The sequence below is a fragment of the Balaenoptera acutorostrata genome, chromosome 10 (assembly GCF_949987535.1).
Source record: "Balaenoptera acutorostrata chromosome 10, mBalAcu1.1, whole genome shotgun sequence".
NCBI classification, from domain to species: Eukaryota; Metazoa; Chordata; class Mammalia; order Artiodactyla; family Balaenopteridae; genus Balaenoptera; species Balaenoptera acutorostrata.
Window position 1 is genome coordinate 78,617,318 of NC_080073.1, and position 16,686 is coordinate 78,634,003.

The 16,686-nt window shown below is 33.4% G+C and overlaps 1 protein-coding gene across 3 annotated transcripts in view; it reads left to right on the forward strand.

The window, feature by feature from the left end:
- Positions 1-16,686, forward strand: part of CD2AP (CD2 associated protein) — a 113,692-nt gene that overhangs the window by 83,902 nt on the left and 13,104 nt on the right. Inside the window, exons 10-15 of one of the 3 annotated variants that reach the window (XM_057555136.1) lie at positions 894-930; positions 1,729-1,893; positions 2,069-2,131; positions 9,784-9,949; positions 10,541-10,683; positions 14,872-14,947. In XM_057555136.1, coding sequence (XP_057411119.1) covers positions 894-930; positions 1,729-1,893; positions 2,069-2,131; positions 9,784-9,949; positions 10,541-10,683; positions 14,872-14,885 — 588 coding nt within the window. In that variant the 3' untranslated portion in view covers positions 14,886-14,947. Of the gene's footprint in view, positions 1-893; positions 931-1,728; positions 1,894-2,068; positions 2,132-9,783; positions 9,950-10,540; positions 10,684-14,871; positions 14,948-16,686 lie in introns of those variants that run through there. The other 2 variants (XM_057555134.1, XM_057555135.1) reach the window with 2 other exon arrangements.

The following is a 16,686-nucleotide window of genomic DNA, read 5'->3' on the forward strand; positions in this document are numbered from 1 at the left end:
AAACTGAAAAACAGACCTTTGCCTTTAATCTTCTTTTTTAGAGTTCTGAATGAATAACCAAGAGTGAAAACTAGATATATTTATTAGCTACTCCTATTCTTTTTTTTTTTTTTTTTTTTTTTTTTAAACATTTTTTTTTTTTTTTTTAATTTTTATAGCTACTTTATTTATTTATTTATTTTATTTTTGGCTGTGTTGGGTCTTCGGTTCGTGCGAGGGCTTTCTCCAGTTGCGGCAAGCGGGGGCCACTCTTCATTGCGGTGCGGGGACCGCTCTTCATCGCGGTGCGCGGGCCTTTCACTTATCGCGGCCCCTCCCGTTGCGGGGCACAGGCTCCAGACGCGCAAGCTCAGTAGCTGTGGCTCACGGGCCCAGCTGCTCCGTGGCATGTGGGATCTTCCCAGACCAGGGCTCGAACCCGTGTCCCCTGCATTAGCAGGCAGATTCTCAACCACTGCGCCACCAGGGAAGCCCACTCCTATTCTTTTTAAACAAAGTCTCTTTCTCTCTCACTTTCCCTGCCACCCCTCCTTCCCCCACAAAAAAAACTCAGCTGTTAAAGAGTGGTAAAATGGTGCATAGGAATCTTAAAATAGGGGAGGCAGGAGAGAATACTTTTGCTCATCATTAAGATTTTTTAAAATTTATCTAACTCAGTGATATTTTTGAAATATTTGAATTTTGATCAAAGAGGCATTTGTTCTAATAGAGTATATTTTTCATCTGTGACCTTTTGTGGAGTTGTTTGAATCTTATGATTTTATAATTTTTGACAGGGATGGGATGAGGAGAGATGTTTATGTAACTTAGATCATTTATGATCAGAGTTTACTTTAACTATAAATATTTAATATGTAAGTGTTTTATTGTTTTCACAATTATTATTTTAATAGAAACCAAAGAAACCACCACCACCTGCGAAGGGTCCAGGTAAGTACGAAACAGATTATTCAGATGGCTATTTTTCATATTTTTAAGTTCTAAAATGGTGAAATTGCATCTCCTCTAAATCATTTATTTTCTTTTAGCAAAAATTAAATATTATGGTGCTATATATAATTTTTTAAAATATATAAAAATTGAATGTTCACGTGTATTAATATCTGTCAGTATTTTTTTTTAAGTACAAACTGTATAAAATAGGAATCTTGAAAATAATTTGGATATTTTTGTTATATGGCATTTTGAGTTAAGCAAATTGACTAAGCTTAAATCTATAGAAAACAATATATTAAAAAAGAAGACAATATATTTACCTAGTTAATAAGTTATTCTACCTTTTCAGATGCAATCCAGTTTTTAATGCTGCAAACAAATACTGATTTTTTATATACTCTTCCTTCAGAGAGTGTGATAAGGCTTAAGCAAACTAGAAGAGTTTAGTTTTTCCTTTTTAAACAGTGGAATAAATGATGGAGTACCTAGAAGAGTTTTCCAGAGTTAGAGTTTTGTAATCTGACTCTATTTCTATAAGTTCTAGCCCTTAATTTCTGATTTTTAAATGTGCTGTCCAATTTTTTTTCTTTGAAAGATTTGCTCATTTTTGAATAATGCAAGTCCTTCCCTCCTCCATAGTTTCAGCTTTGTGTTTGCTAACCTTATCTGAGAGCAAGGATAAGTTAAAAGTAATTTTTATGGAAGTTGGTATTGGAGCCTTTTTAGCCACTAGTCATACTGGGCTCTTAAAATTAATTAAAATTAAATAAAATAAAAAAGTTAATTCTGTAGTTGCAGTAGCAGCATTTCAAGTCTCAATGGACAGTATTGAACCACACAAAAACAGAATATTTCCATCATCCCAGAAAGTTCGACTGGACAGCGGTATTGTAGAGGACGTGAACTCCTTCATTGATAAGGAAGGAACTGAGACCACAGAGCTATCACTTACTCAAGGTGATCATGGCAGGTGCAGGATTATATATTGAGCTCAGTGATTCTGGTATATTGTTCATTCTTTTAAACCATATTTTCATCTGATGTTATTTTTTAAACCTTTGCTTTTTAGGAGTATATCTTTGTGCTCTAAAACTTTTTTTTTTTTAATGTATTAACTTTTTTTTCCCCTCAGCTCCAAAGCCTGAGCTGACAGGTGCAGAGAAGAAGTATTTTCCTACAAAGTCTGAAGAAAAAGGTGAGGCGAATTCTTCTACTTTCAGAAAAATAATTCCTTTCATTGTCAGCGTAAAGAAAAACATACCTCCACACTGAGTCATTCACACTGACTTTTAACAAGTGTTCATTATTTACTATGTAATGCTTGGGGATTTCGAAGAGGGAGTTTGTCAAGATCAATAGGAAATTAAGATTTTTACTCAAACTGATACCAGTTTAGATTCATGAAAAAGTTACACCATCACCTCAGTAAGGATGTAGTATTTAATGTTATTTCAAATAATGTGTAAGAAAACTAAGCATTAAACAGTTATACTCTTAATATTTTCATAGTGTCCCAGTTGAAATACATTTAAAATTTTTTTCTTAGGTATAAGAGTGAGTTCTTACTTAAAACATGTAAGTGATTTATTATGTATTATTTAATTTTCACTGCATATATTTGTCATATAAACTTGGAAAGGTATTCCAACATACCATATGTATTTTGTTTAAAAACATTACTTGTTATTGTTAACACCTCTTTGTACACAAAGATCTGCAGTGGCTGTATCTAGTAGATTAGGTTATATACTCTTGCAAAAACTTGAATACTGTTGCAGAATACTTTTGTTTCTACTGCCTGTGTTGTTTCTACTTCCTATCCTTGTCTCTTGCTTAAAGTGTTACTGTATTCTCTTAACTGATTTCTCTCATTTTAGTTCCTTGTCTGGCTTCTATTTCAGATTCATTTTTTAAAGACTATTTTTCAGAAGTTTCAGATTCACAGCAAAACTGAGCAGAAAGTACAGAGTTCCCGTATTCTCGCTGCCCCCACACATGCACAGCCTCCCCCACCATCAGCATCCTGCATGATAGTAGTGCACTTGTTACAGTCAGCGCACCTCCATTGACACATCATTACCATTCAGAGTCCATAGTGTACATTAGGGGTCACTTCTGGGGTTGTACATTTCATGAGTTTGGACAAATGTATAATTGTAATATCATACAGAATAGTCTCATCTCTTTAAAATTCCTCTGTGTTCTGTGCTTTCATCCCTCTCTTCCCCCAACCCCTGACAGCCACTGATCTTTTTATTTTCTCCATAGTTTTGCTTTTTCAGAATGTCATAGAGTTGGAGTCATACACTATGTAGCTTTTTCACATTGTCTTCTTTCACTTTGTAATACGCATTTAAGGTTTATCCATGTATTTTCATGGCTTAATAGCTCATTTCTTTTCAGTGTTGATTAATATTCCAGTGTCCGGGTGTATCACAGTTTATCCATTCACTTACTGAAGGACATCTTGGTTGCTTTCAGGCTTTGGCAGTTATGAATAATGCTGCTATAAACCTTGCATACTTTTTGTGTGTACATAAGTTTTCAGTTCACTTGGGTAAATACCAAGGAATGTAATTGCTTGTTCATATGGTAAGAGTGTGTTTAGTTTTGTGAGAAATTGCTACATTGTCTTCCAAAGTGTCTGCGCCATTTTGCATTCCCACCAGCAATGAATGAGAGTTCCTGTTGCTCCACGTCCTGGTCAGCATTTGGTGTTGTTAGGAACTGATCCCAAATTATTCAGTACATTTTTGGTATCATCTTCGACTCTTTTCATTCTCTAAATGTAGCAACCACACTCTTGACTCTGAATATCATAAACCTTCATAGCTTTATCTCTTTCTCATGATCTGTGCTCAGCATGGAAAGTTTTTATATCCCCAACTCCCCTTGTTTTTGCATTTGAGATTTTTAAATTTAGATGCAAAAACAATTTATATTTAATAAAGGTATTTTTTAATCTCAGATTAGTCCTTTGTGATATAGCTGTTGTTAGGTCCAAGTCTTGGATCAGTTTATTTTGGTACTTGGTTATAATATCTCCTACATGAAAAACTCATCATACAAAGATACATAGAACCAAATGTAAGAAGTATGTTACTAGCTTTATTATCTTCATTATGATATTTCTTTTATAGTCCCCTTCATCAAGTAGGTAAGGGTTTTGTTAAAATTAAGAATATGACTTCTTATATTCCCTGAAATCAGTCAGTTGATCTTATAAATAAAATGGAAGGTAATGCATTTGTATTACATTTATTTGCTCAAAATTCTGGCCATGATGAAGTGTCAGGGACTGAATTTGTCCCCCTGAGTTAGACAGCTAGAAAACTGGACAAAATACTTACAACAGTGGTTTTAGACATCGGACAACAGGTAGCATAAGACTGTTATCACTGAAACCAATGAGGCAAACCCTAAAATTACCCCTAGCTTTTTGTCTAGAAGCAGTTTTCAGACAGCAGAAAGGAGAAAGCCAAACAGAGCCCAGTATTCATAGAGAGTTGAGGTAATAGGAGTTTAGGGAGGCTGAGGCAGCTATAGTTTGTGGGACAGAGTGCCAGAATGGAAGGAACTGCATAGAGTACTGAGAGAGCTCTACAGGGCTTACCATGAGGCTTTGGCCGAGTACTGAATTACATACATGTGAAAGGAAAACTTCCATAGCTGGAGAAATAACTACTGGAAGACATTTGATGAAACAGTTTCTGGAACTCACAAATAGTTCATGTTCCCATGAGCCACAAGACCTCATAAGGCATTGAAGTCCATAAAAGGGTATATCAGCTGACTAAAGGCCTACCTTGGAAAAAGATCAATCTAATTCCAGAATGCTTTACATTATAATATAACAAAATCTAGCACCCAAGAGGATAGAATTCACAATGCCCATTATCTGATCAAAAATTATCAGACATGGAAAGAAGCAAGAAAATAGCAACCAAAAGAGAAGTCAGTCAATTTAAACAGACCCAGAAATATCAAGAGATGATGGAAATAGCAGCAAGAACATTAAAATAGCTATTATAAATGTAGCCCATGTGTTCAGTAAAGTAGAAGAAAACACAAACATGATGGTGAGAGAAATGGAAAATATAAAGAAGACCCAAATTGAAATTTTGCAGACGAAGAATACAGCATCTGAAATGAAAGACACTGGATGGAATTACCAGCAGTTTGGAGACTATAGAAGGAAATATTAGTGAACTGGAAGACATAGCAGTAGAAGCTATCTAAAATATACAGAAAAAAGACTAGAAGAAAATGAACAACGCATCAGTGACCTCAGTGACAATATCAAGCGGTTTTACTTATGTGTAAATGGAGTCCCTGAGGAAATGAAGAGAGGGGACAGAAAAAATATGTGAAGAAATAATGGTTGAAAAATCTTTAGGTTTGGTGCAAATTTTAAGCCCACAGATCCAAGGAGCTCAGTGAACTCCAAGTAGAAAAAACGTAAAGGAAATCACCTTAAGGCACATCATAAATTCTATGAAAAGCAGTGATAAAGAGAAAAACATAAAGTCTGCAAGAAAATAATTGTCAACCTTGAATTCTCTACCTGGCAAAAATACTTTTCAGGCAATGGAGGCAAAACTAAAACTTTCAGATAAAATCTGAGAGAATTCTTTGCTAGTAGACCTGTATGTACTACACAGGGAATGTTAACAGAGGTTCTTTTTGGCAGAAGGAAAATGATGCTGTATTGGCATTTGGATGTACACAAAGTAATGAAGAATGCCAGAAGTGATAAATATGTGAGTAAATAGAAAAGACCTTTTTCCCCTTATTTCTAAATCTTAACACCACCACCAAAACTCTTCACTGGAAAGATTTTAAAACTTACTATAAAGTGTTGATTTCGAAGTTTAGGTGTGCAAATGTAAGCATTTTTTAAATAAGTGAAACAAGACAAATATAACAAGGGGAACAATTCTTAATATTGTCAAAATGTTCTCATTAACCTGACATGGCTGTAGTAGATCTGGTGCAAGAAATAAGAAAAGTGTCAGGCATTGCCTATTAACGGGCATTGGGGGAGAGAGCCACTGTCAGTTCAGAGGGTCTGAATATTATTGACATAGATTAAATTATTTCTTTAAAAATAAACATAAGTTTATCTCTCTCTTGTTCCAGAGTCAACAGAGAGAGCTTTTTCAAACCATGGCTAGGGCCACTTTGAGGAGCCTTAAGCCTTCTTACAGGAGAAACGGTGTATGCCACCAGTGTGTGCGTTCATTACTTTTATCTCTCTTTTGATCTCAGTTTCACAGAGTATGTCCTTTGAAATGCCCTGCCATATTGAGGAGGATTAAAAAAGAGCTAGTAGAAAACATGAAACGAATCACCCTATTGCCCTTGATTCTTAGGTGACACCCCATTATTTCATGGGATACTTTCCCAAATCATAAGAATGGAGTGTAAATCCTCACTGTCTACTCCCTGCCCAAGCCACCACATGGGTTTTCTCAAATCTGCTTAGCAGAGGTACCTCGAGTGCTTGCCATGCATGTTGCCCCTCAGGAGAGTAATGATAGCAACAGTTTGGAGCACAAGTTTTTCTCCTGCTTTTGGGGAAGACTTTCTTGGACATACCTTTCAGTAGCCTGCTTCATTCTTATCAATGTATGAAAAAGTTATTCAGATTCATTACTCAGCAAGGGAATATAATTTTAAACCAAAGGAAGATTCTCACCAAAATGGGTGAAATTTTTAAAAAGACTAACAATACTAAATGTTGGTGAGGATACAGATTCTCAGAACTCTTATACACTGTAGGTGGGAATGTAAACTGTTATATCTACTCTTGAGAACTAAAGTTGAATAAATCTATATACCCTGTTACCCACTTTTACTCCTTATTATATACTCACAAGAAATGTGTGCTCCAAATGTACACCAAATGACTCAAATAACAAAGTTTATCATAGCATTATTTACACTGACCATCAGTTGGAAACAACACAAACGTCCATCAGTAGTTGAATGGATAAAAAAATTGAAGTATATTTATATGCCAGGATACTATATATATAGCATAGCAACAAATGAATGAGATAGAGTTTCACACAGCAGCATATTATGATTTCAGTGGTGTAAAATTAAAATATTCAAAAGTGATCTATGGTGTTAGAAGATAACTTTGGATGGGAGCATTGAGGTAGTGATTGGGAAGAGGCATGAGGGGAAGGAACTTAATGTGGCTAAGGTAATCTGAATATCTGAAGTATGAAAAGGGTCCAGTATCTGGAATATATAAAGAACTATTATAGCTCACCAACAGAAAGATGAACAGTCCAATCAAAAAATGTGCAAAGAACTGAAATGGAATTTTTCTAAATGAGATATACAAATGACTAACAAGCATATGGCAAGATGTTCATCATTAGTCATTAGAAATGCAAACCAGGACAACGTTGAGCTACCACTTCACACCCAGTAGGATGTCTGTAATAATAATAAAAACTGAAAATAACAAGTATTGGCAAGGATGTGGAGAAATAGGACCCCTTGTGGCCCTGGTAGAGGAGGGAATGGGGAGTAGCTGATTAATGGGAACAGAATTTTCTTTCGGGGTCATGAAAGGGTTTTGGAACTAGATAGAGGTGGTGGTTGCATAGCATTGTGAATGTACTAAATGGCACTGAGTTGTTCACTTTAAAATGGTTAATTTTATGTTAGGTAAATGTAACCTCAATAAAAATAAATAAATCTAGTACTCAAACACATTGCCATCATATATTAGTTATATAATAAATCAACATATAGTAGTAGTTGGTTTAGTTATGGATATACCTGGAATGGTGAATCTTATTTTTGTCACCTTTGATTTCCAGCAATATTGAATGTGTTCTTTTGTTTTAGACTAACCTTTAGGAATTGAATTGATTTCAAGCTGTTATTTATTGATTTATTTGGCTGCGACTCACAATATGCCAGATCTTAGTTCCCAGACCAGGGATCGAACCTTTGCCCTCTGCAGTGGAAAACAGAGTCCTAACCATTGGCCCACCAGGGAATTCCACAAGCTGTTATTTACATATGTGTTCAAAGAAGTTATTCATTTAATCAGTGAACTTCTATTTAATTTATCATTTAACATTTTCCCTGATGTTTTATCTAAAATATCTTTCTTTTAATATTTTCTAAAAATAAGTTTGGCTGACTGTTATAACTCTGATAATGATGGCTCTATCAGCTATAGTTAGAATTGGGGAGTTGGCTTTCACTTCTGGTGGTGTAATTACATGATGTGCTTGTACAGCTTGAAGCCATATAGAGATGGATTTTTGTACCAAATGATGACGAGGGTTTAAAAGACTAAGCTATATTTTCAAACGATCCAAGGAAGCTATACATAAATGATAAAACTGAAACAACAGCATTTTGTATTTTCATTGTTGTTAGATGAAATCAGATATTTTTAACAAGGGGTTTACCCCTGGCCTTCAGTGGGGTTTTTTTTGTTGTTGTTGTTGTTTTTAAATTTGGCCTTTATCAGTTTTGACTGCTGTTTGGTTTTTGCCAACTACTTTCTTTTTTTAAAATTTATTTTATTTATTTATTTATTTGGCTGCCGTTGGGTCTTCGTTGGCTGCGCACGGGCTTTCTCTAGTTGCAGCAAGCAGGGGCTACTGTTTGTTGCGATTCTCGGTCTTCTCATTCTGGTGGCTTCTCTTGTTGTGGAGCATGGGCTCTAGACTCGTGGGCTTCATTAGTTGCAGCACGCAAGCTCAGTAGTTGTGGCTCACGGGCTCTAGAGCCCAGGCTCAGTAGTTGTGGCGCATGGGCTTAGTTGCTCCGTGGCATGTGAGATCTTCCCAGACCAGGGCTCGAGCCCATGTCCCCTGCATTGGCAGGCGGATTCTTAACCACTGTGCCACCAGGGAAGCCCCCAGCCTTCAGTGATTGTTCAAGATTCATAATTACTGGTTTCTGATTGATAAGAAATCTCATGAAATTGTGTGTGGTCCTGTGATAGACATTCTTTTCAAAGACCTAGTAAATCTTGAAAAATACTCAGTATTGCTCTTGGGAGCTTTCTTATTTTTGCATATATGCCTTATAATATATTTATGCTGACTGCTGTATCATGAATATCTCATATGTGTGCACACGTGTCAAATTTAATACCCATTCTTAGTACCTGAAAGATCAGAAACTAAGTATGTCATTATGTATAGAACTATGCCTTTTTGGTGATAAAATTGTTTCTATTAACATGGCATGACATTGTCCTTAATGTTTTTTTCCCAGCATATTTTCTTATTTATTTCATAGAATTATTAAATGAAATGATACTAATAAAATTCCTAATACAATGATAAGAGTTATAAATATAAGCCTGTACTTTTCTCATCTGTGACTAATCAATCTAGCCTCAGTTTCTCTTAAAATTTTTTTTTTCATCATGATTAAATATGTACATTAAATGGCACTAGAGTTCCCACTCATTTTTAGTTCTCTATACTTCAGTTTCAGAAAGTGATCTAGATATAAGTCTAGATAATATTGTTCTCTGCTTAGAGTAAAATCATACATGATTATATTTGAGTAGAATACCAGCCCTAAAAGCAAAGGGTGGTGAGAAGACAGTAAGAAGCAGGCATTATTTGTTGATCAGAAGCTTATTAGTGGTCCTCCTTCCCACCAAAGTAGAGTTTTTTTTAAAGGATAGTTAGGATTATTAAGTTATAATTTTAAAACAGATAAAACAGTGCACACATACACGAATAGTGTCTCTTTCTGTTTCACACCTTTCCAGCCTGACATTAGCTTTAAGAAATAGGAAAACCTAAATAGTTCTGGTTGTTAGTAACCTACTGAATATTTTTAAATAATCAGATGAGAAGTCAGTGCCGGAACAGAAGCCTTGTAAACCAGCTGCCCCACAAGTCCCACCCAAGAAGCCTGCTCCGCCCGCCAAAGCCAATAATTTACTGAGATCTCCCGGAACAGTGTACCCAAAGCGACCTGAAAAACCGGTTCCTCCGCCACCTCCTGCAGCCAAGTAAGTGTTATCTAATTTGGAGTTAGCTTATTGATTTACCTGCCTTTGACATAATTGGCTCTACTGCCTTTCTAAATGTCAAAGTAATTTTTAAAGTATTTGCTTTTCATATTTTTTGTAGAGACTGTAATCTGTGTTAAATGTTAATCTTATATTCATACTAGGTGAATATACTCATGTTGAGCCGTTTTACATTTCTCATTTTATTATGATTGGTCTTAGGGTAGAGGTTTATGTTTATGGAAATAATTTTATAGACAAGAAAGAAAATCAGCATTATGGTATAACATCTTTAGTGTCATTATTATTATTTTTTTAATTATTTAATTATTTATTTATTTGGCCATGCCAGGTCTTAGTTGCGGCATGTGGGATCTTTTAGTGGCGGCATGCGGGCTCTTAGTTGCAGCATGCGGGATCTAGTTCCCTGACCAGGGATCGAACCCGGGCCCCCTGCATTGGGAGTGTGGAGTCTTAACCACTGGACCACCAGGGAAGTCCCTCTTTAGTGTCATTAAATCACAGTGTTAAAAGATGGTCATGCTTTACATACAAATGATTTTTGCATGTGTCTGATTTTTCTCATTTTAGGATTAATGGAGACGTTTCTACCATTTTATCAAAATTTGAAACTGAGCCAGTATCAAAACCAAAGCTAGATTCTGAACAGTTACCACTTAGACCAAAATCAGTAGACCTAGATACATTTACAGTTAGAAGCCCTAAAGAAACAGGTAAGTTAACATGTGGAAAGGTGGTGCATAAAAAGAAGTTGCAAATGTAGTTTTCAGAAACTATTTAAAATAAGAAATTTGTGTATGTAATTTGTGTGTGGATAGATAACAGTGGAAATTTATTAAACATTTTAAAAATCTCTGAAGTCAAAATAGAAAAATGAAGCTGAAAGAATATAAATGGGCAAGGTATTTATGGTTCACATAAGCTTTCTCACTGGTCAGAGAACTGAGATGGATATTAAAAGATCACTCATTTATCATTCTATCCCTTTATAATGGAATGACCATACCATCTAACTTAAGCAGATGTGAGTGACATAGACTTCCAGTGCCCACACTAGATTATATTTAAGAAGACTATTTTTATTTTTCCACTTAAATCTCAAGATACTTTTGTTTCCAATTCTGGAAAATAGGCTTTCTTAAGTCTCTCTCTCTCACCCTCTCTCTCTCTCTCTATATATATATATCTATCTATCTCAGCAGGCTTTACTTCTTTAGCTAAATATTATTCCTTAAGTTTTAGGACTGATTTTTCAGCCCATTAATCATCTTTGTCTCCTGGTTTTTTATACTTCTCAGTTGTAAAATGGAATACTTGAAACAGAAAAGTCTTTTTTTTTTTTTTTTCGCTTCAGAGAAGTCTTGATACAAGGTCTCACTGTTAAAGGCACTGCACCATCATTACTTTGTGGTAATGGTTACTTTATAGCACTTTGCATTCGTTTTTAGTTTTTTAACATTTTAAAAGCATTTTCTCATATATATTCTTATTTTATCTTAACACTGACTCTAAGAGGTAGATGCCATTTTCCCCTATTTTGCATCTAAACAAAGTAAGCTAAGGACACAGCAAGTGTTCAAGATCATGTAAACCAGAAGAGAACTCTTTAAATCCCCTTTATATAAAGTTCTCTGTGATTTTCTTTAAAAAAAATTAATGTCAACGTATTTTTTAGCTTCAAGTTAACATTTCTTTACATTTAAACTTGAAGACCAGTTACACTAAGATTTTTTTTGTCACTCTATTGGAAAATGCGCTACATATTACCTTTCAAATTTTTTAGGTGATTTTATTTTTCTTCATTCTCTTTAGTTTGTCAGTACAAAAGCTCTAACCTAAGCATAGTCTCCTTCAGATTTTTAATTGGAATGTCTTATAGAGCTTTCATCATGTATTTGGAGCCTACCTGATCTGGATGAAGCCATATTCATCAATAATTTCTGGAAATTGAGACATTGATTGTATTTTAGAGACAGTCACTCAAATATATTCAGTATGTTTTTGGTGAAAATTGTTCTAATTTACTGTTAGTTAAATAAAAAACAAAAAAAACTTCGTGTTTTTTAAAAATATCCTTTAATTTTTTTAAAATTGAGGTTAGTGGTAAAAAATGTAATTCTATTAGTTCTTACTGTTTTCTGTTAATTTAAAATGTAGCTAGAAATGTGTTTTCAAAAGTAATAGAGAAAAAAAATTTAAGCACACACTTTTAACTCTGGATATCAAAAATCCATAGGTATTATCTTTTGAATTTCCACAATTTTCTGCAGTCTTTCTTTATCAGAAGTCTAAAATTTTCATGAGTCTCTTTGGGAGCTGAAAGAGTAATATTTAGAGGTTTTTTTTTTTTTCTGTGTTTTTGGTTACTTTGTATCATTCTTCAACATTTGCTTTATTTAGTTTTCTCAAAGTCGTGGAAATTACCAAAAAAATTTAAGTCAGTTAAAACAAATCTTCACTTTTTTTCCAAGCTTTATCTATATATGATTACCAGCAAGCTTTATTTCCTTTGGTACATTTCTAAATACCATGTAACAATGTCAGGCTATTGGTGGTTGAAAAGTTCTATTTTTTCCTTTGTTTTTTAGTCCCATTTCTTGTCTTATATCCATAGCTATTATTTATTCTTCATTAAAAATGAGAGGCTTTGTGGAACAGAGTTTGAAAATTTCTAACTTCTAGTTTGCTTTTTTGTTGAAATAAATAAGGAAGTAATTTAGAGGTGCCAAGACACATATACGGTCAAAAAACTAACAGCTGACTTGCAAGCTGCAGTCTTTATATCTTCCACTATCACACTGCCTTTGGTGTACTGCACTTACACCCTATAAAGTTCAGAAAATATAAATTTTGGAAATTGAGTTCATATTAAGTAACAAATATTTACTGAGCAGCTGTGTATTTGCAGTAGTGTTTTGGGCACAAATAGTATGCTAAGATAAAAGGCATAGCTGCTGACAGCAAGTAGCTTATGTCTCCAACCTCAACTCAGACTATTCCTTATTTCCTTTTTTTAAAATTAGAATATCATGTCCTTAGTACTTGTAGTATAAAAGTGTTTTACCTCTTCTTTGAGTTGTTGGCACCTTATAAAAAAAACTGTGTTCTGTATTAGATACAGCCTCAAATTTGGCATTAGATTGAGGCAGGTTTTAATTTACATATATGGCTCAGTTTGAGGTTTTAATTTTCTTAAATGACATGAAACTAGCCCTTTAACATAAGTTTCAGAAAGTTTAAAACATACATGAAAATCCCCTTAGAGTTTAATTATTTTGTAAAAGAATAATTTGAAGCAAAATGATATAGTAGAATCTGCTGTTAAAAAAAATGTGAGTTTTAAATTATTAGGTAATTGGTCATTGGCATGTTTCTTCTCTTATTTTCTCACTTAACTAACAATTGAATGATCCATTATATCTATGATACCTATTAGAAAACCTGACATGGAAGTTGTTATAAAATGTAATTTCCCTTCTTCTTCCCCTCCTCCACTGTTAATCACTTCTTATTCTGTTTCTGCTCTTATCTATTAAGGATGTAAATTCCTTTCGTTACTTTCTGATATGGCTGTAGACAAACCCATATATAAACATATATATTTATGTATATAAATACAGTCTTTTTGTTCATATAAGAAAAACATTCCTAGAATACTCAATGTTTCATTTTTTTTAAGATTTTTCATAAATATTCTCATATATGATACAAGATAGTACTACAAATTGCAGAGCTATCAGACCATGTTTTAATTTTTTTCTCTTTTTCCAACACTTCATCAAAAATTGGTTTAGGATAGTCTCATTGCTACTACAAGTTAATTGTAAAGTTCACATAGTCTAAGTATTTCTAAAATAGTAAATTTTCCAGGAAGTAAAATTGGTTTACAGTTAGTTTTAAACTACAAGATAGAAAACTTAGTGGAAACATAGCTATTTCATTAAGAAAGCACAGTTGATGATGTATTCTTAGAGTGTAGTATTTTATCCTTTTTCATTATCTTTTGTGATAAATTCTTCTTGGATTAAAGGAAATTTTAGAGATACATACATTATTTGATCTGAAAACCTTCATTGTTAAATAGGGCAACATTCTTTCTCTTCAGTTCTATTTAATAATTGATCTATTTCGTTTGAATTAATTTCCCAATATTTATTCACTTATTTCTTCCAGAAAGAATTTATGGTGAGATTTTTTTAATACAATGTTTACCTGTTGAGTGGTAGACACTATAAAAAGCGAGCCTGTATCTAAACTAGTATTAAAACAAAACAAAACACCATACCCCAAAATGTAGAATTTACCTGGGAAATAAGAGCAGTAATTAAAATTTTTATTTTCTAATAATAATTTCCTTGATAATATCATTATAGAGAGTATCACTTAAGGCACTACTGTATTTTTATAGTAGGATATTTAAAAATAATATTTGGCATATTTTTTTCCTATTATACCATTACCAGAATTAAAATTGCCTCTTTTATTGTAACTACTATCATGTGCTGAGGACCAAAACTTTGACTAAAAGGTGGTTTAATTTCAGTTATAACTATATCAATGAGTTGTTAATATGTTGATTTATTACTCTGACCTCTAATTTTAGTACTAAAACATTCTTTTAGAAGTTGTCTTGGTGTTCAGTGAGTAATTTAAAAAAGACTTCTTTCTAGTTTAATGTATATTGAAATTAATACTAATCATAGTTTTTCCTTTTGAAAGACAAAAGAATAAATCTAAAATCTAATACACATCTTAATGTAAGTTTAGATAAACTGCAATATCTGCTAAACAATAAAATGGTTCTATTCATTCTACAACTGTTCCTTTTTCCTGCTTTGTAAAATAATTTTTTTGGTTTAGTCTTTTTTCTAGACATTCCTATCCTTGACTTTTCTTTCCAGATTTTGTTTCCTAGCCTGTTTGCCATGTTTCCCTTCTTACGTGTCAGGAAATTATCCTACCTTTCTCCATTTTGGTAAGATGACAATTTATAAAAGAAAAATAATATAGTCAATATGAATAGGTGGTGCACATTGATTTTTCTTTGTAATTTTACTAAAGTGTACGTGTTTGTCTGTCTATTCTAACCCTTTTGGTTTTCCATTTTAAAATAAAATGAAATTCGTGTTGGAAATTTTTTCTTGGTAGTTTAAAATTTTCTTTTGATAAAAGTTTTTTTTAGTTGACAACCATAAAAGTCTTTTTTCCTCCCAAAATTTTATATTTATTTTGATATTTTAAAATTCCATGTCTTAGGCTGTGTAGACATGTAAATGGCTGGCAGAGTGACAATGTGATGGCAAGACTTAAGTAATTGTCATGCTTTTTATGCCTTGTGTAAAATATAAATCCACTGATACCACTCTTAGGTAAATTTAAAAGCATTCAAGTATATCATGAGTCAGAAATGTGCACTATTTCATTTTACTAACCGAATGACTTAAATGGAGGACCTGAGAGAGTTTTAGAATAGTAAAATTACTTGTCTTGGTGTTGTGGCCCAAAACTGGACATATAGAAGACATTTTTACATGAGCATGGTGTATAATTTTGTAAATCTTCCTTTTATTTACCCTTTTAATTTATCTTTATCTCTTCCTTTGTTTTTGTTTGTTCCTTTTTCTTTTTAAAAGTTGCTTAAATATGCATTTGAAAATAATCTCCACAGGCCAAAATGGATTGTACTTTTCAAGGTTTTTTTTGTAGGTTGTCAATACATATTTATCGATGTAAAAACAATTTTTAACCCTTCAAACTACAGCATATTTTTAACATCTTTTAAAATATTGTTTTCTTTGTTTATGAAATTAACAAATGAGATATTTAAATATATGTTTAAGCTCAAGGTCTTTCACATTATATAATGCATTCTCCATTAAAGCCACTGTGTTTCTTATTGTGGTTTGTTGTATATTATAATTATTTATAGACAATTATTGAACAACTCAACACAAAAATTAATCCAAGCCCATTAGATTGCCTGTTGTGATATATTAGCCTAGTGACTAGATCCAAGATAGAACATACAAAAGTAATCCCAGAATGTGAAGATGGAAAAGAATTAACAGAGGTCAACAAATACTTACAGTTGTTACAAAATGTATATTGCCAATTAGTGGTAACCTCTTCCTGTTTTACCTTTGTGTCCTCCATCCCTTTAAAAAAAATTCTCTAAATAAATTACTTTGAATATGAAATTTGATGAGTAAGCTTTAAGGGCAGTAATGATAGGTATCTTTAGATTTCTTTTAAGAAATAACAATTCTCTGAGTTTGGACATCTAAGTATTTGACAGAAAGCATTATAAACTTCCAGGCAATGGCAACGTGAAGACTGATTCCATACCTGGAAGACAAGGCAAAAGATACCTGCTGCCATAATGAGTGACGGCATATTGACTGTGATTAATATTCTTAGTTTGGAATCTGGGCCAAAGGAAAATTATAATGATAGTGGAAGTGCCAGGAATTAACCTTAGGGTTCTTATTATCACTTATAGATATCTGGGCTTCAAAATTAAAGATCAACTCCTTCAGCAAGGTTTTCTGGACCACCTAGAAAAAGGGAAGGTATTATATACCATTGTTTCAGAGATACAAATTACCTAGATTTGTCCTTAAACTCAAGTTATTGGATCAGAGGTCAACCAGCCTTTGGTGGTAGGGAAGCAAATGGATGATTTATGTAGCATTTTCTCTTGGTATCTGATTTGCCTT